Source organism: Enhydra lutris, unplaced genomic scaffold (assembly GCF_002288905.1).
Source record: "Enhydra lutris kenyoni isolate GAN:26980312 unplaced genomic scaffold, ASM228890v2 scaffoldscaffold87, whole genome shotgun sequence".
In the NCBI taxonomy this organism is placed as follows: domain Eukaryota; kingdom Metazoa; phylum Chordata; class Mammalia; order Carnivora; family Mustelidae; genus Enhydra; species Enhydra lutris.
The window spans coordinates 2,067,679-2,088,056 of NW_019154171.1; the positions used below are offsets into that span (position 1 = coordinate 2,067,679).

Sequence of the window (20,378 nt, forward strand, 5' to 3'; positions counted from 1 at the left end):
AGCAACTAAAGTGTTCTTTGTTGCCACCTGAAATCCTAGAAGCACAGAGGGAAAGCATGGCATCTTTTCCAAAGACCAGCCTCTCTTGCTCATCTCTTAATTCTTCACAAATGAGGAAGAGAACATATGCCCACATTTTACTTTCTCTCTGGACATTTCCTGCTGCCTTTGCATCCATGCTCTGCCCTTGGGAGGGCCAAGCTCCAAGCACTCCTGATGACGATTCTGCACTCCTTACTTGCTTAAGACCATCTAACAAAGACACATACATGACCAGCATCATAGCAGGTACTATAAGAGGTAAAATGATGAGGAAAAGCAGCCTACAACTCTGGACCTCTTAAACCCAGATTCAAAGGATAAAGTCATGCACTTCCAATAAATACCAGTATTTAGTGTTCTGTGCCTGGCATCATGCAGAAGCTAGGTTTGTTAGTGAACAAGATGCTAAAGGTCCTGCCTTCCAGAATGGACATCCCTAAATATTACCCCCACAATTCCGATCTCAGAGGGCTTTATCCATTCTATCATTCATCCATAGCACCTCACCCACCGAATGCAAGTCTGCTCTGAGTCCTGCCTCTGTGCTAGTCAGGGGATGACAGAAATACAAACACACGCTCTGGGGGATTTCTGAGTCGCATGAGAAAGACAGATGTGAAAATAAGTGGTTATCAATTATGCGGCAGTATTCTGAACACAGCAATTATAAGGGTGCCATAATATCTGATGTTCACATTGACCTTGGGATTCACAACCTGTACAGATCTCAAAGTGTGAAATGGGACACAGTGGCCAGAAGGGGCTGACATGAGTGGTTGCCTTTCTGGTGAAGCAGTGGGGAGTAGGGACTGCAATTCTCCCTTCTGTATAATCTCTCACAGCCATGGGTCATATCCAGTGACCCATACCAACACCCTCCTTGCCCACCTAGGAAGTCTCACTGTTGGTGAGCTGAAAATGGCTGCCAGCTTGGTCACAGGTCCCAACTCTGGCTCTTGCAAAACCAGAGAATATCTTCATTTCTCAGAGTGGGAGATTAGGAAGCACCCCTCACACCTCTAGAACCAGCCTTGGCTTCAAGAACTGCTTAAAGTAGGACTTCTACTTAGTCTCTGTGGGGGTGGTCTTGTGGTCATTATTAAGTGGAACAATAATCCCTAACTCCTAGGACTGTCCTAGACTAGGAATATAATATGAAATACAACCTTGCTAGGGGAGTAGCTATACAAAGAGGGAAGCTACACCTGCTTCCACTGACTGGTCAGTCACCTTTGCTGTGATGCTGAGTCCTGAGAAAAGGGTAAAGGTAGTGGGTAAACTACCGCCTTCCTGAAGCAACAAGTCAGGGTCACATGGAAAGTGACAACCTCTTATAAATAACCAGAACCTGCAAAATATGGGATGGGCCCTGTCTTACGCTGCTAGAGCTGCCACAGTGAAGTATCACAACCTGGGTGGCTCAAATAACAGAAATGGGTCGTCTCATAGTTCTGGAGGCTGGAACCGCAAGATCAAGGAGTTGTCAGTGTCGATTCCTTCTGAGGTCTGTGAAGGAGACACCATTCCTGGCTTTTCTCCTAGCTGCTGGTGGCTTGCTGGCCATCTTTGGCATTCCTTGGCTTGTAGATCTCTACCTTCATCTTCACATGGTGTTCTCCTTATGCACATACCTATGTCCAAATTTTCTTTTATATAAGAACACTAGTCTTGTTGGATTAGGGCCCACCCTACTCTAGTGTGACCTCATCTTAACTAATTACACTTACAGTGATTCTGTTTCCAAATAAGGTCACATTCTAATGTACTTGGGGAAAAGACTTCAATAAATTAATTTAAGTAGGAGGGATCTGATGGAGGGGTACAATTAAGCCCATTGCAGGTCTCATTAACAAGATTTCTGCTGCTTCCAGGGAACTGGGCGACAGGGGTAAAGTTGGCCTTTCAACCCTTTGCAGAGTCAGGGCACAGCATTATTTTTGAACGATAAGCTACATAATTTACCTGTTTAGTAACTTCCATAGGTTTCTTCCTAAAATCCAAACAACTTACTATGTTCTACAAAGCCCTCACTGTGATCTGGCATCAATAAGCAATCATTACTAGCTCTCTCCACTCTCATATAAGGAAACCTTGAGTGTGTGGTCACATCTACATGTTTCATTTCTTTGTGGATCTGCCCATAAATTGAAGCCATAGTGTTTGGGCTTGTTCAATGTTTTATGCTGTAGCACTTGAAATTGCATGAACACTTTGGCCTTTTGTGGTTTATTACACAAACATTGTGCCCTATTACATGCCTCAGCATCTGGCACATAGTGGGTGCTCAGTAATATTTATTGGATTAACAAACTTTGTTAGCCTGTGAGTCACCCTTGACTTCTCCCATTCTTTAATGCCTGCATGAGGTCAATCTTCATGTCTGGAAATTTACATTTCTCAAGTCCACACTCACCTCTATATCCCACCACTACTATTCAAGTTTAGGACTCATATTTCTCACCCTGGACTTACACAATAATCCTCAGATATTTCTCCAACTCAGCCTTGCCAGTCTCTACTGTCATCCTCCACAATGCTAGAGGAGGGACTTCTCTGGAAAATACATGTGACCAACCCCTCTTAGGAGCCAATAATTGTACCTTGCCACCTGAAGCAACACTTCAGCACAACATACCTGTCCTTCTGAACTTACCACAGGTGCAAAATAAGGCCGTAGCAAACTGAGTGCTATTTCCTGCCTCTAGGCAAGTCGGACCTGTGTGGCTTATAGATACTACATCAAGGTAAGATGCAAGAACTTCTTCAGATTCTTTAATATTAAGTCCCAATTCAATGGCCCACCCTTTCAGAAAATGGTTTTTATATACAACGTAAAGAAGGTGCTCTTTTCAGAGGTACATCATGGAGCCCATATTGTGAAGAATGACAGATACCAATTGTGAAATACACAACAGAAATGGAAAAGTTCAAGATGAAAAAAATAAGAAGCTATTCATACATTTGAAGGAGTTTGTGTGCAAGATCACCACTAACAAAGGACAGATGCTTTATTATCATTACAGATATTACACTGTTCTTACATCACTGAAAAGTTCACATCTATTCACACAATGCACATGAATGTCCCATCCTACCAAGTAGTACCTCTAATAACATTTGTATAAAATGGTGAAAAGTTCCAAGAAACAGGAGGACAAAGAAAACAAGACATAGAGTATAAGTTTAAAATGCACTGATTTTACATTTAAGATCTATCAGAATAACTCACACTGATTTCCTTTTTACTTCAAAGAGTGAGTGATTGTTCTACCATCTTCCAGATGGATAGCCTTTGAGATAGGACATGAGGGTTACAACTTTAGCTCCATTAGCCATAAGCTTGGGTGATGATATCAATGTCCTCCATAGGTTTATTATTAGAACTAATTTCTTGCAACAGTGGAAGCACTGGAAAAATGTTAGCTAATATTTTTAGAGAAAGAGAAATTAATCTAGTAACTAATAAAATTGTAACCTAAAGGCATGGCAAAGTGTGCAGTGTGAAAGATGTGTATCTGTTCACACATAAAGATATACTAATGGGTATGTATGCGGACAAACAGAGAGTGAAATGATTTTTGTCCCTTCATTCATCTGACACATACTTATCAGGGCATCGGGACTGAATACTAGGGGAATCAAAAAGAGATGTGGATGTTGGCATCAGGGCTCACAGTCAAGTGGATACCTGCTACAGAATGAGGCTTGCTGGATCCCAGGTTGAAAAAGTCTTTAAATGTCATCGTCTTTCTCAATCTTGGAGATTATTTTCTAAGTCCCAGAAATCATCGTCATTTACACTGTGTGGCTCCTCCAGTGTATTCTTTTTCTTTTTCTTTTTTTTAAGTTTTATTTGTATAAGTAATCTCTACACTCAATGTGGGGCTTGAACTCAAGACCCAAAGATCAGGAGTCACATGCTTTTCTGACTGAGCCAGCCAGGTGCCCCCTCTCCAATATATTCTATTGATTATTTAATAAAGTGTATGTTTTATATATTATTATTTCTACTGCTGTTAGCTTGAAAATGGCTTTTTATCCTGCGATGAACCACATCTCAAACGCACAAGATTTATGTGTGAAGTATTATTTTTCACTTATTAAAGAATATTGAAACCATATCTGTAAGACCTTCCTTTTAAACAATACATAACAGACAAGTGTTCTAATCTTCTAAAGCTAACATTGCTATAAGAAAGACATCTTTAACTTCCTCTAATTTCTCTTGGAGAGTCATTATATAGGGAAAACCTGGACACTGGACTCTAAAAATCTTCCTCTTTTTCACTAATCTGAAGGCATTCAGGGAGGTCACTAAAGCAAGAAAAAAAAAATCCTACAGTAATATTTCATTAGGGTCTCCCTCTTGGCTCCAAATCACTTCCTTGCTGATTATTAGAAATCAAACTTTATTCCATCTAAACTTAAAATTTCAAACCAAATGTGGATGACAATGATGGGAATTGCTTGTCCTAGACCAACATTCTCACTAAGAACATAAAGAAAAGCTAGATAAAATATACATATAGAAATAAAATTAAAATACACATTTAAAAAATTAATTTGGGGCACCAGGATGGCTCAGTCAGTTAAGCGCTGAACTGATGATTTTGGCTCAGGTCATGATCTGAGAGTTGTGAGATCAAACCCCATGTCCAGCTCCATGCTCGGTATGGAGTTTTCTTAAGGTTCTCTTTCTCTCTCCGTCTGCCCCTCTGTCCCCTCCCTCCCTCTTTAAAGAAAAAAATAATAATAATCAATTTGAGGAGGTGAGAAAGTGGACTGGCCATGATAGCCCAGATTTCCCACCTGCGGTCATCTTCCCAGAACCTATTTCCTGGCAGTGTGGTGCGTGATGTGGAGAAGCTGGGTTGAGAGCAGCTGCTAAGAATACAGAACCCAGTAGAGCTTAAGGCAAAACTGGAGTTTGGGGAAGTCAAGGAGTCCTAATATGAAAGGTTAAGATTTCAGAGAAAACAAATAGTGGGGAAGTGAGCCATACAACGTTCATTTGCCCTCAATACATTTATTGATTAAGCCACATAGAGAAGAAATTAAAAAGCAGTCATAAAAATGGCTTAAAAAGAAGAGCAAAACTGATGGCCATTTTCTGGTCAAAATCATAAATTTATAAATTATAAAATTATAAAAACTAGAGTTTAGGATCTTTTTAGAGTGGTCTGGGAAGCATCCCAGGACCTCAGTTGAGAACCTTGGGGAGGTATGCCCTGGAGTAGGAGAAAAACAGAGCCCAACAGTACCTCAGGAAGATTGTAGACCAGACCACACCAGCTGTGACATCCAGACATGAGAGACAACATCACCTCAAGCCTCTGCAAATTTCTGCACATAATCAAAATTATCAGGCACATCAGAAAATGGGGCCTATCAACAAAACAGGCAATAAAACTGGTGCCACATATAGCCAGATCCTGCAGGTATCAGCCACATTTAATAATTAATGTGTTCAAGGAAATAGATTGCAAGACGGAGAATTTCACCAGACAACTAACTTAGAAACAACCAAATTAAAATTCTAGAGATGAAATTAAGAACTCAACAGATGGTTTTTGGAGATAACTGGACACAGATGAGGAGTGATGGTTTGCTGAAAGGTAGGCTGGAAGCCTTTCCACTGACTGAAGCTTGGAGCAAAGGAATGTCAAAAAGACCACAAGCATATGGGAAAAGTGGAATGTAGGAGAAATATTAAACATGCATGTGACTGGAGTATTAGAGAGTGAAGAGGGAGAAAGAATGGTGCAGAATCCAGATTTAAGAAATAGCAGCCAATTTTTTTTTAAAAAATCTGATGAAAGGGGGGCGCCTGGGTGGCTCAGTGGGTTAAAGCCTCTGTCTTCAGCTCAGGTCATGATCTCAGGGTCCTGGGATTGAGCCCCCCATCGGGCTCTTTGCTCAGCAGGGAGCCTGCTTCCCCCTCTCTCTCTGCCTGCCTCTCTGCCTACTTGTGATCTCTCTCTGTCAAATAAATAAATAAAATCTTTAAAAAAATAGATAAATAAATCTGATGAAAGGTATCAAAGTACAGATGCAAAACTGCTACAAACCCTAAGCAGGATAAATGCAAAGAAAACCAAAACAAGGGTGTCTTTGGGGCACTGCAGGCTTCACTTCCTTTGGACTTTCCTGAGCTCAGATGCCTTCAGAAAAGTTTTAATGAGCAATGGGCATCCTGTAGTCATAACAGACTTTTCTGTAATAGAATTCACTCACCTTCCTCTCTCCTGGGCTTTCATGATTCCACATGGTCACCTAGCTTCACCTCTTAAAACTGTAGCCAACAGTGAGAGGAGATGGGATGAGGTTCACAGACATCACAAGAAGCTTCACGGGCCCATGTTCTCCCCTTCTCCTCCTGGCTGCATGTCCTCCCCTAGGTCTTATAATTCTAAGCCATGGAGCATACTTTGGTGATATCTGACCTGCCCTCAAGACTTGTAGAGCACCCCCTTCATTTCTGGGTAACACATCATCACAACCAGATATTACAGTCACATCACGTTTGACTCAATCACCACGTGTCTTGGATTTCCTGAGATGACTTGGTACCAGTTCTCTTAAAAACAAAGGCAAAGAAACTAGTCTGAGAGGGCTACATAATCTAGGATTCCAACGGTAGAACTTTCTGAAAAAGGCAACCGACGGAGACAGGAAAAGTGTTGGTAGTTGCTGGGGGTTAGAGCATAGGGATGAGCAGGTGGGGCACAGAGGATTTTTAGGATAGTGAAAATATTTTATGTGATACAACAATGGAGGATAAATGCTACCATACATTGCTGAAAACCCATAGAATGTACAACACCAAAAGTGAACCTTAATATAAACTACAGACTTCAGCTAATAATAATATATCAAAATGCTTTTAACAATTGTAACAAATGTACCATACTAATGAGAGATGTTAATGATAGGAAAAGGGACGTGTATGTATGTGTGTTGGGGGGGCATATGGGAACTCTCTGTGATTTCTGCCCAATTTTTCTATAAATTTAAAATTATGCTACATGATGTGAGTCAGAGAATGACACATACTGTATGATATTATTTATATGTGGAGTCTAAAGAAATGGAAATCATAGAAACACAGAGTAGAATCATGGCTGTCAGGGTCTGGGAGTGGGGGAAATGGAGAGATGTACCAGTCAAATTGTACGAACCTGTAGCATCAAGATGAATAAGTTCTGGGAATCTAACATACAGCATGCTGATTATAGTTAAACTATCGTATTATATATTTGAAAGTTGTTCAGATCTTAAGGGTTCTCATCACAAAAAAGGGGGAGTAACTATATGGAGTGATGGAGGTGTTAACCAACCTTTATTGTGATAATCATTTTGCAATATACATATATCCAATTGCCAAGTTGTAAACTATAGACTTAAACACTGTTATATGTCAGTTCTATCACAACAAACCTGGAAAAATATTTTTAAAGCTGCTTTAAAAAAATAAAGTCTATTATTTATTTTTTTTAAAGAAAAGGAAAACAATTCTAACATTACTCTCGCTCTGAGACCTCATCTTCTCAACTTCTAAGTTAAAGCTGAAACTCCGTAAGTTCTACTGCTGTATTTCAATATTGACTACAGAAGTGCATTTGATCATAGTTGGAATCATTGCTCTGGGATCTCCATCTTCAAGAGCTTTACATAATCGTTACAAACATACTATGTGGAAAGAGCAGTATCTTCTCTACCATGACCTTGTGATGATCAAAGGAGATGAGGTCAATACCACAGTGAAGGTATCAAAGCATTAGTTTTCTTTGTTCTTTTCCTAAAATGTTGCTTACGGGGAACACTCAAAAATAAATGTGCAAGCTCTCCTGATCTTCAGATTCCTAGTCTTGAAATAAATGATGCACAATTTCTTTTGAAAAGAATTTAGAAGTTTGGAAATTTCCAAGTTAGAAATGCTCATCCTTTGAGAAGCAGCTTCACCAACAGGGTTTTGAGGGCAGTGAAACTATTCTGTATGATCCTATAATGGTGGATACATCTTCATACATTTGTTCAGATCCACAGATGTACACCACCAAGAGTGAGCCCTAATGTAAACTAGAATGTTTCAGTGATAAAGAAGTCAGTATAGGTTCACTGATTGTAACAAATGTACCACTCTGGATGAGGGGGTTGATATTCATGAGGGGTAAAGCTGCACATGTGTGAAGGCAGGAGGCATATGAAAAATCTCTGTACCTTCCTTTCAACTTTGTTGTGAACCTAAAACTGCTCTAAAAAAATAAGTCTTTCTAAAAATTAAACGTTTAAATTAAAAAGAAAGTAATTCAGAAGCTCTTGATTCATGAACCTCTTGAAACATCCCTCGGGGCTATGGGATATTTGTCCTTCTGGGACACTTGGCATTGAATCTATCTCTGCTCTGGCCCCCTATGTACCATAATAGTTTGTTTATGAATCTAAACTTACTCCTCCCACTCAACTTTGCCTTAACCTGCACTCAGCACCTTGCATGACACACAATAGTTGTATGTCAAATGTTTACTGAACAAACAAAAAGAGGAAATAGAGAAATTCATCCCAGAGAACATAAAAATTGAATATTTAAATGTACCTGTATATACCTGGATTGGTTAATTGAGCTATATATCCATAAAACAAGCCTTTGCCTGCCTGGCTATCTATCTATCAAAACTTTGCCTACCCTTTATGCTTTGCTTAGCTGACATAAGTTAGTAGTACATTAATATTTATCTTGGAAACAGACAGGGAGATAGTCTAGACAACTCTAGTTCTGCTGAGAACGGTCTATAAACATGCCATTATTTCCAGAGCAATGCATTTCCTATCATTCAGCTTGTGCAGTGTTGCTTAGACACTTGCTTCACTTTTAAAAATAAAAGGCAACCAACATTTATTGTCCTACCCTTTCACTGCAGTAGATAAATCCTAGAAAGAAAGAAAAATTGGACCAAATGAATTTCACAATATTCAGGCTATTTTTTTTAAGAATTTATTTACTCACCTGACAGACAGAGATCACAAGTAGGCAGAGAGGCAGGCAGAGGGAGGAGCAAGCAGGCTCCCCGCCGAGGAGAGAGCCCGATGCGGGGCTCAATCCCAGGACTCTGGGATCATGACCTGAGCCAAAGGCAGAGGCTTTAACCCACTGAGCCACCCAGGCACCCCTGGGCTATTTTTTTTTTAAGTGGGAGGTTAACTGGAAAAGCTATCTACTTAATCTCATTTATAAAAAATATAACAGTAGTATTTTGGTGCGTCTGCTGCAGAACATATATAGTTTTGATGCTCATGCATTTTTCTCAGGTCTTACAACAACTCAGACCACTTTATTATCATCCGTCCCCTCTTGATGAGGGATCAAAGTGAATTATTTTAAATAATGATTTTATTTTTTTCTTTCTTTTTTTTAACTTTATTTTTTCAGTGTTCCAAGATACACTGTTTATGCACCACTTATATCACTGTCATTTGTATGCCATGCAATTGTGAGCTCTCTCCCTCTCTCTCTCTCTCTCTCACTTTCTCTCTCTCTCTTTAAAATGGAGGAAAGGGTCTGACTAGAGATCTTGATGGATATGAACCAATCTTGGGAAATTTGACCCATACATATCTTAGATGGAAGTGGGTCTATACACTTCTCAAATGCCAACGTCTGCCTAAGGATGAAACCCAACTCTTCATAAAGGCTTCGGGCCTCAGTCCCAGGAAGGTCCAAGTGCTCCCCAACTATATCCCACTCCCTTGCCTTTTCAAGCAGCACACTAGCCCCTCATCCCCCCAATCAGGTCACACACCTGTCTTCTTGACATCTTTTGAGGACTTCCCCATGCTGTCCCACTTGGCAAACACCTGCCTATCTATCAAGCTTCAGATTGAGACCTCATCAGAGAAATCTATTCCAAATGTTGCCAGCTTTCCCAAGAGGGTGTTTGCCAATTAGCAGAGTCCTTATCACTCTGTACATGACTATCACTTACTTTGCCTCTTCCTCTGAAGCTATGACCTCCAGACAGAAATTTTTATCAATTCCAATAGCAAAGCTTAATCCTGGGCAATGAGTAGATCTTAAAGTTATAGGAGTTCATGAAAATTCCTACGATATACAAATACAAGCACCTCTTTCTAAAATAATTTTGTTAACTATATCTCTATGGAGGCACTTCTTTTTTAGTGTTGGGTATAAATTAGTCTTAGACATAAGGGTAATGAATAATGTGGAACTGATGTAAGAAAATAAAACTCCAGAATAAGAAACAAATGAACTGAGAAGTGATTACAGTCTTTATTCGGTCAACTGATTCATTACTTATCAAGGAAAGGGAATATTACATTTACAATTTACATTTTACAATCCGTAGTCCACAGGCCATGGAACTGAATTCTTTTTTATTCATTTCACCGTGTTTTTTTTTTTAAATTTCTTTTCAGCATAACAGTATTCATTGTTTCTGCACCACACCCAGAGCTCCAGGCAATCCGTGCCCTCCTTAATACCCACTGTTTTGCCAGTGCCCCATCCTCAATTTATGGATGACATTTTTTTTAAGTGAGTCACCCATAAATATAATTTTACCCCTACATAGAAAACATTATATCATCAGAGAAAAGATGAACACTTTTAATATCTGGCAATGAAAAGAACTGATTTTTGCTACTAATTCTGGAGGGATTATTTCTAACCACAGAACATTGCAATGAAAAGACAGCATCTAAGTCAGCATTTTGGCAATTCCCCACCCTCAGCCTCACGCCCCTCCCTGCAAATCCAGGAGCCAGTGTGCAGCAGTAAAGTACAAAGAAGCCCCCAGCATACAAGAGTTCCTGCCATCACTGGGTCCACAAATGCCAATGCATGCTCTTGAAACCTTGCACACTCCACTTGGAGCCAAGACACCGGCCTGTAGCACCTCCTGGGACACTTTCATGCTAATGTACTCCAGCATTCCAACACTTTCCTTATAGCTAAGCACTTTTTACAGGGAAGGCCTTCTTTAACATTGCAGTTACTTCTGGAGCTCATTTTGCTTCTAAATCTGTGAGAATACCCTACTCAGGAAAATCACTTACTTGATACCACACTTTCTCCTGCCAAAATAAATAAATAAATAAATAAAAATAAGGTGGTTTATTTACCCCCAGAGTTCAAACTGAAGAGCAAAGTATAATCTGGATAATTTCAGATCCTTTCCCAAGAAACACTAAAAGGCAGCTCTTTGGGGTCTTGAAAAACTGAACCAAAAGTTAAAAATCTGTCATTTATATTTATCCCTAATAGTAATGAAACCAGAAATAGCCAATGACTACACAACTGCAAATAATCTCGCCTGAAAATCTATCTGCATTAAATACGTGTGTGGAGAAGGTGGAGGGTGAGATGTCTTTTAAACACTAGAGCCATGTCTCACCACTAGAGTCACAAACTCCACTCCATGATTTTTCTTAACCATTTTCAATATTTAAACTACCAATCAATGCTATTGATTTAAGAAGTCAGTTGTGAGTTTAAACTTGCATGATAAATCTCAAACAGAAACTCACAACAAGAACGTAAGAACTAATATTAAGGTCTTCAGATCAGAGAAGAAAAGAGCTTCTTACCATGTTTATTGATGACACAGGACCAATGCTGTTAACATATATGTCAACGTCAATTACAGTTGGTTTTACTGTGGAGAAAAATACATGTGTGTTAACACCTTGTGTCAGAGAGATGGAGGAAAGAAGTATTCAACTTCCTTTGACTCATGCACTAACACCTCATGGGTATGTGGGAAAGGGGTGGATTTTTCTTTTGGATTTGCCTTGTAGTTGCAATTCAAACCCTGCCTGTCTTCCTTTTTAAAATTCTCAAAGGATGAGAAATTATTACTTGTATTTAACAAATTCTTGGAAAACAGGACATTTATACCCTGTAAGATGCCAGGAATAGATGACTGTAAAGATATCCTGCAATATTTGTTAAGCTGATTATATGGCAAAGAAAATAAAAGATGATAAATGTTAAATGACAGAAAACACTGCATAAGCAACTTATTGCCAACATTTTCTATAAAGCCAAGCCTCCCAGTGATGAGTAATATCAGAGATGGTTAGCCATCACCTGACTGCCTAACTAATTGTTCTGCCTAACAAAATGACTCAAAGCTAAGATCTGGAGAGTGCATGCATCAAAGAAGAATAAGGAATATTGATTATTGTTATTGTAAAACCTAAAGAAACATAATGTATCACAAATTTAAAATCCTATAATTAATAAATGAATAACACTTTAGTAAGTCAAGGAATTACAGTTTCAACCACGATGGCATAAAATTTATAGGTGAGATATTGTAATCCAACATTGTGCATCAGAGGTAAAATTAGTTTATTTCCCCTTAAAGAAAACCAGTTTCTCTTTCCTTGGCAGGGACCAATAATGAGATTGCAGAGCTGGCCAACATCTGAGTCAGAGGTTCATGCCCTTTGAAAAGAAGGAGGTTCCCTTCTCTGCACTTAGCAACTGATAAAGGGAATGATATCACCAATTTTAGAATATTTCTTCTCCAGAGGAACAGGAACAAGACTCTGAACCTTTGCATATGAAACAAATCATTTCAGATATAAGAGTGTTTGTATCTGCAATTATTTCGATAAGCTTCCTTCAGTTTCACTAAATAACCTATCATTCACAAATTGGACTTCCGCACTCTACTTTCGGAACTATGAGCGACACTTGTGAGCTTACAGTTTCAATAAATTGCATACCCAGCAGTCTGTAGCCCAAGCCATGTTTTCCAGACTTCTGTGAAAATGAAAACAATGATTATGAATTTGAGCCAACTACTCTAACATCTGTCAGGATAACCAAGTTATATTAGCTTCAAAGAGCTGTTGGCATTTTGGAAAACAACCCAACACAATTCTATGTATTATGTATATGGTGGTTACATTTCCTAAAAGGACTGTTCTTCATTTTAGACTGATTTTTTAACTACTATAAATAGTAAGTAGCACGTTTCTTTAAATTCACTGGATTCAGCAAGTTTTCTGTTTCCAGATACCACATAACCTTTGGTGATGTCATACAGAAGCCTGTGTTAAGTCAATCAATTGAGAACCTACTTTTTGCAAGAGACTTTTTTGGTTATTTTATGGTATTAGAGTTTAGGCTCCCAGAGCTCTTAATCTCATTAAATTAAAAAAAGACCCAGAGACATAAAGCCTTAACAACTTGAAGTGGGAAGTACTAAATCAGTATTAGGTGCATTAGTGCAATGAAGGTTTTAAGGGATAACAGTTTGGAAAACACACACACACACACACACACACACACACACACACACATACAGATGCACACATGTGCACACAAAACTAGGGGGAAATTAACTGTTTTCTTTTTAAAGGTTTTATTTATTTATTTGAGAGAGAGACAGTGAAAGAGAGCATGAAAGGGGAGAAGGTCAGAGGGAGAAGCAGACTCCCCATGGAGCTGGAAGCCCAATGCACAATTCAATCCCAGGATTCCGGGATCATGACCTGAGATGAAGGCAATTGCTTAACCAACTGAGCCACTCAGGCGCTGGGAAATTAACTGTTCTAAGCAAATGCTCTTTTAAGCAGTATCATACTAAAGTAAACGGAGCTTTTAAGAAAGTGGCTCTGATAATGGAACCCAGGAAAGAGACTGTTCACAAGTGGCTCAAGGTTTATAATTCAAAGACTCAAGATTAGGCCCTGACAAAGGTTTTTTTTTTTTTTTTTTAAAGATTTTATTCATTTATTTGACAGACAGAGACCACCAGTAGGCAGAGAGGCAGGCAGAGAGAGGAAGGGAAACAGACTTCCTGCTGAGCAGAGAGCCCGATGATGCGGGACTCAATCCCAGGACCCTGGGATCATGACCTGAGCTGAAGGCAGAGGCTTTAACCCACTGAGCCACCCAGGTGCCCCAAATGATCCTTGACAAAGGAGGCCAGACCATTCAAATGGTGTTGGTAGACTGGATATTCGCATGTAAAAGTAGGTTAGACCCTTATGTTACTAAATACAAAAATTAACTTAAAATGGATCAAAGACCCAAAGTTAAACCAGAAACTACAAAATTCTTAAAAGAAAACATAGGATAAAACCTTCATGACACTGCAGTTGACAATGATTTCTTGGATATGACACCAAAAGCACAGGCAACAAAAAATAAATAAATAAATTAGACTACATCAAAATTAAAAACTTCTGTGTATCAGAAACAGTCAACAGAATGGAAAGGCAACCCACAGATTGGGAAAGAATATTTGCAAATCATATATCTGATACATGGTTGACCCACAACATAGAATGAACTCCTGCAACTCAACAACAAATAAGCAAAAAACCTGATTTAAAAACAGTCAAGGACTTAGACATTTCTCCAAAGATATGCAAATGACCATTAAGCACATGAAAAGATGCTCAACAGCACCAGTCATTAAAGGAGTGCAAATCAAAACCACAATGAGATACTACTTCATCTCTGCTACGATACCACTTCACTTCCATGGAAAACAACAAGTGGTGGCAAGGATGTGGAGAAACTGAAACTCTTGCTCATGGTGGGAATGTCAAATGACACAGCCACTGTGGAAAACAGTATGACACTTCTTTAAAAAAAAAAAAAAAATTAAACATGGAATTACATGACCCAGTAATTCCACTTCTTCTGATGGACCCAAAGGAATTAAAATCAAACATATATTTGTACACCCATGTTAATAGCACTATTATGCACAAAAGCCAACAAGGTGGAAACAACCCAAGTATCCATGGAGGGAGAAATGGATAAAACAAATGCAGTGTATTCATATGGAATATCATTCAGCCTTAAAAAGGAAGATTTTCACTGTTTTGTTTTCTTTTATGTAATGGTCAGTCACATGTAGCCCCAAGACAAAATGTTCAGAATAACAAAGTTCCTTATATTCACAAGTCCTAGAGACTGGAGATATGCCTTGCAGGGTCATATGGGAAAGACACCACCGTGTCAGAAGACAGAAGCCAGGGAAAGGCAGAGGGAGAAGGCACTTATACCATGATCATAAATGGGGTTTCCACAGGAGAGACACAGCAAGGCAGGATAAACAATTAGGATTGAATAGTTTGAATAATTCCTGTGATCTTTGGTGGTTTGGGGATGATTAAGGCAGAAGAATATTGGTTCCTGCAGTGTAAGGGCCAGAGAGAAGGACTATGGCTCTGGATTGGTTAGCCTGCATATCAAAGGTATGCTCCTGGCTAAGCCCTATGCTATCTCTAAGAACTGGCTAGGCCCAGAGGAGCAGTCTCACCTCAATTAAAAAAAGGGGGGGGGTTTAAGATACCAAAACATTATAATCTTAAAATTATAAATATAAAATGTAAAATTAAAATATGCATGTGTGTTTGTATATACATATACACAATACAATGACACGTTACAACATGGATGAACCTTAAGGATATTATAATAAGTGAAATATGTCAGTCAAAAAAGACACATACATTGTAAGTCGCTTCTATGAGGTACATGGAGTAGTAAAATTCACACAGAGAGAAAGAAGAATGGAGGTTGCCAAAGGCTGAAGGAGGGAGTAAAGGAGGGTGCGTGTTCAATGGGTGCAGAGTTTTAGCACTGCAAGATGAAAAGAGTGAGATGGGTGGTGGGCAGTAATGGTTGCAAAACAATGTGAATACCTACAATACCACTGAACTCTACACTTAAAAGTGGCCAAGATAGTAAATTTCATGTTATGTATATCTTACCACAATAAAAAAAGATTAAGCTCTGAGTAGTTGATAGAAGGATGAAGAGTTACATGGAAGTGAAAAAGCTAGAAATGGGGAGAGAGGTGGAGAGGATGTGATTTTCTGAGTGAAAGGAGTCAGATTCAATTGAAAAAGTATAAAATAGGGCTAATGTGTTCAGTTTTCAATTCTTTTTAAATTATATCTTGCCTATTTGGGTGTCATATTTCCAATAAATTCAGAATGAGTATATCTGAGAAGAATCACAAACTCACAAGCTGTGCAGCATAAAGGAATGTGGAAAAGATGCACTGGGTAAGCTGTGACAGTGGTCAACCACATTCATTCCCTTAAAAGAGGTATGTGGCCCAAAAGGCAGAAATGTAGACTGCACTTCTACTTGCTTCTGACACAAAACCAATGCACAGACCTATTTTGTTAGTTTTCTCCACTCAACCATGGGCTTCCTCCTCTTAGAACAAGTATTCAAGAATTATCAGTCAGAGATGCTGGCAAGGATGTGGAGAAAGGAGAACCCTCCTACACTGTTGGTGGGAATGTAAGCTGGTGCAAGCACTCTAGAAAACAACACGGAGGTTCCTCAAAAAAGTTGAAAATAGAGCTACCCTATGACCCAGCAATTGCACTGCTGGGTATTTACCCTAAAGATACAAACGTAGTGATCCAAAGGGACACGTGCACCCGAATGTTTATAGCAGCAATGTCCACAATAGCCAAACTATGGAAAGAACCTAGATGTCCATCAACAGATGAATGGATAAAGAAGATGTGGTTTATATACACAATGGAATACTATGCAGCCATCAAAAGAAATGAAATCTTGCCATTTGCAATGACGTGGATGGAACTAGAGGGTATCATGCTTAGCGAAATAAGTCAATTGGAGAAAGACAACTATCATATGATCTCCCTGATATAAGGAAGTGGAGATGCAATGTGGGAGGTTTGGGGGATAGGAAAAGAATAAATGAAACAAGATGGGATTGGGAGGGAGACAAACCATAAGAGACTCTTAATCTCACAAAACAAACTGAGGGTTGCGGGGGGAGGTGGGTAGGGAGAGGGTGGTGGGGTTATGGGCATTGGGGAAGGTATGTGCTATGGTGAGTGCTGTGAAGTGTGTAAACCTGGCGATTCGCAGACTTGTACCCCTGGGACTAATAATACATTATATGTTTATTAAAAAATTAAAAAATTAATAAAAAAAGAAACCATTCCATACTCCAAAAAATAATAATAATAATTAGCAGTGAGGAGCTGAGAAGATGACCCAGATGCACAGATAAGAAATGGCACCTGTCAGAGTGGCCTCACTGGAGGAAGAGTAAAAGTCTAGGGTGGGTCTGTCTACTGATGAACCTTAGGGCACATGGCTGAATTTTGCTTTTCAGAATGCTGCTTAAAGCCTGTCTTGTTTACTGTGGACAAAAAAGGAAAGCTGTCATGATAAAAAGTAAATTAAGTTGTTTCAATGCAAGAAAGTCTATTTTTTTGACGCTTGACATCCAAAAGTACATCTAATATAGAATAAGATTCCTATTAGACAAATTCAGCCCCTCTTGTAAATAGAAAAATAAATCAAATTTCATTTCCAAAATTTCCAACAAGTTATCTGTTAAGGGACTGCACTGATGTATCATAAATGAATACTTCTTAGCAGCTGTCCACAATGCCAAACCTGAACAAAACAGGTAATAAAAACATTTCTGTATAATCTGCCACCAGTTTACTGCTTCCCAGTTACATATAAAGCTTAACAAACATCTTTCATTTTTCTGCCTGCCAAATTTGGTGGTTGCTGTTCTGGCTCTGGGCCCTAGAGGTGAGCACCAATGTCATTCAATGAATCAAATATATCATTGATGCCTCAAAATAAGGTCAGATGCTTAACTGACCAAAGCATCCCATTCCTCTCTAAAACCATAGAATTATGACAGCATGTTTTACTTTAGAAGAATTGGAGGAGAAAACTTAAAAAAAAAAAAAAAAAACAGTAGAAAACAGAGGAGTCATGCTTGCTGCAATGTGGGTTCATGGGACCCTGGGTGAGTTGGCGTCAATTTCTCTGGGAAAGGTAAAAGAGCAGGAATCTATCCCAGAAGGAATGAGTTTAAAGATTTACACAAAATACCCAGCATGTTGAAGTGGTAGGCCTCAGAGACCACAAAGACCCATACTAATAATCATTTGGTTTTTCTCAGTCATTTGATTAATATCTCTTACAGAAGATAGTCTTATACAAATTTTCACTAAGTGCCTGGGGTCTATTAGGAAAAATTATTTTACATGTAGTAACTGAGAGAAAAAGTTCAATAGTCTTTCTGTGAATCTACATATTGTTAGGTTATTTGCTACTTTTAGGTCATGAGCATCCCTTAACATTCCCACTGAGGACTGGCCCCTGGAGAGAGGGGTCTACAGGTAATCCAGTTTGACCCTTTCCCACAGCATCTGCCACAACTCCTGGCACACAGTAGGTACTCATTGTATACTGGATAACTATGGTTCCTGAAAATGGTGGTTTTATTATATTTAAATGAATTTTACACGTTAACTGTTCACATGAGATTCCAAACTACAACAAGAAGAATAAATTTTAAATGTCCCCTGGAACATGATGACAACCACAGATTGATGCAAGCAGTAGTCAATTGGTCAAGACTGATAAAAGATTGTCCAAGACAAGGGTACTCCTGGAAATAGGCATCTGTTACAACAGAAATTGCATTAACTCCCTGAGAGAGGTAAAAGCCGAGAGTGGCATTGAGAGAGTTGCGAGAGCAAATGAAACCATTTATATTCATTCGTAAACAAGCAAGAAATGGGCAGTGACAGAAACATAGATTAGAATAGATGGAATATAGGGGCAGTAAGTATTGACAAGAATAGAAGGTGCAGAGTGAGGGAAATCTCCAAGTGATTATAGCTCTCCGCAGAAGGCAATCCTTCATGAGTTGGCCCCAGACTGGTCGCAAGAGGGAGGAGGAATGGGACCCCAAAGAACACTGAGCAAATGTGCTAAGTGAGGCAACACAGCCAGAAGAGCATACTGCCTGGCTGTCCAAGAGGCTCTGCCATTTACCAGTTCTGTAATCCTGAAAGGTGTCTTACTTAACATCTCTGTGCCTCAGTCCCACTAAGTGTAAGATGAGCTGATAATAGGACCTAAATCATGATGGGGGCTCAAAAGGGGTGGTTAAACTGTTGTGAAGTAAGTAGTAGGTGCTCACTAAATGTTTGCTATGACTGCTGGAACCCCTGCAGTTTGATGGAGAAAAGAATGCCAAAATCTTCCATGTGTTGCCTTTCAACTAATATTTATGTCTAAAAGTCATTCTGGTCACTTAAATTCTATTTTATCATGAGAAATTTAAATATACTGAGAAATATTTAAATATCTACAAATGAATTTTAAAAAAAGAGAAATAAGTAATACCAACTCATGCTCGAGATTAAACAATAGGGCTCTTCTTGTAGCTGATAAACTCCCTTCTAATCTTTGTTGCCTTTGAGGAAAAAGTGGGAACTCATCTGCTGTTGGTCCCTCCAATTTATTGCCCCCTTCCTTTACCTGAACTAAGAGTACCACTGGGGAAGATGACGCATTAGGTAGCCTGACTCCCTACTCCATCGCCGACGTCCCTTTAAGCTTTGCCTCCCCTCCTGCTGATGCTCATAGATAAAAGTATTAATATCTATTACATTGCATGGTAATAAGCATTTGCATCTAATCAATATCTAGTATTCTCATTCCCATTTGAAAGATGGGCATTTAAAAACATGATTGAGGAGGTGACTCATCCAGGATTCTGCAGCCTCACTAGAGCAAAATCTCAGGGTTCACCCACACTCCCCAGAGGCTTAACTTTGGCAATGAGGCTTAAAGGAATTCTGGATAACAATGACTTCCATGGGGGGGGCACCTGGGTGGCTCAGTGCATTAAGAATCTGCCTTTGACTCAGGTCATGATCCCAGAGTCCTATGATCTAGCCCTCTAAGTCTCCCTGCTCAGCAGGGAGTCTGTTTCTCCCTCTCTCTGCTCCTCCCCCTGTTTGTGTGCGCGCTCTCTCTCTCCGTCTCAAATAAATAAAATCTTAAAAAAATGACTTCAGTTTATCATCACCATCACCATCATCATCATCATCACAAATAATCTTTCCAAACTCCTGAAAATGCAAATACTGCCTCTGAGTCTTACAGTAAGTCCATCTATACCATGTCAGTAGAGAGGTGTTTTTAAATGCCTTTCCCTAGCTAGAAGAATACTAGTAACCGAATGGGAGAATGGGTGAAGGAATTTGGGAGGGAAGAGGTACACAGAATGAAAAACCACAGCATTGAGAGCACTACTGTGGGTCACATTTCAACTCTATTAGGGTTCCTACTTGGCCAGTTAGCCTGGTTCTGACATTCCATTATAAGGTTTACAGCTAATCCCACCTCCCCCAATCCCAGAACTATAGATGCCAACGCTAAAGCCCTATGTCTTTCCCAATCTTTCTGTAAGTGTGTGATCTCAAGTGGGCCAAAAAGAGCTAAAAGATCAAGATACAGTTGTTATCACCTCAGACCT

At 39.3% G+C, this 20,378-nt stretch overlaps 1 protein-coding gene across 1 annotated transcript in view; it reads right to left on the reverse strand.

Moving 5' to 3' along the window:
• LOC111161925 (gamma-aminobutyric acid type A receptor gamma3 subunit) overlaps positions 1 to 20,378 on the reverse strand; it is a 674,406-nt gene that overhangs the window by 593,476 nt on the left and 60,552 nt on the right. Inside the window, exon 3 of the mRNA XM_022525999.1 lies at positions 11,647 to 11,714. Within this exon, the coding sequence (XP_022381707.1) occupies positions 11,647 to 11,714 (68 nt within the window). The remainder of the gene's footprint in view (positions 1 to 11,646; positions 11,715 to 20,378) is intronic.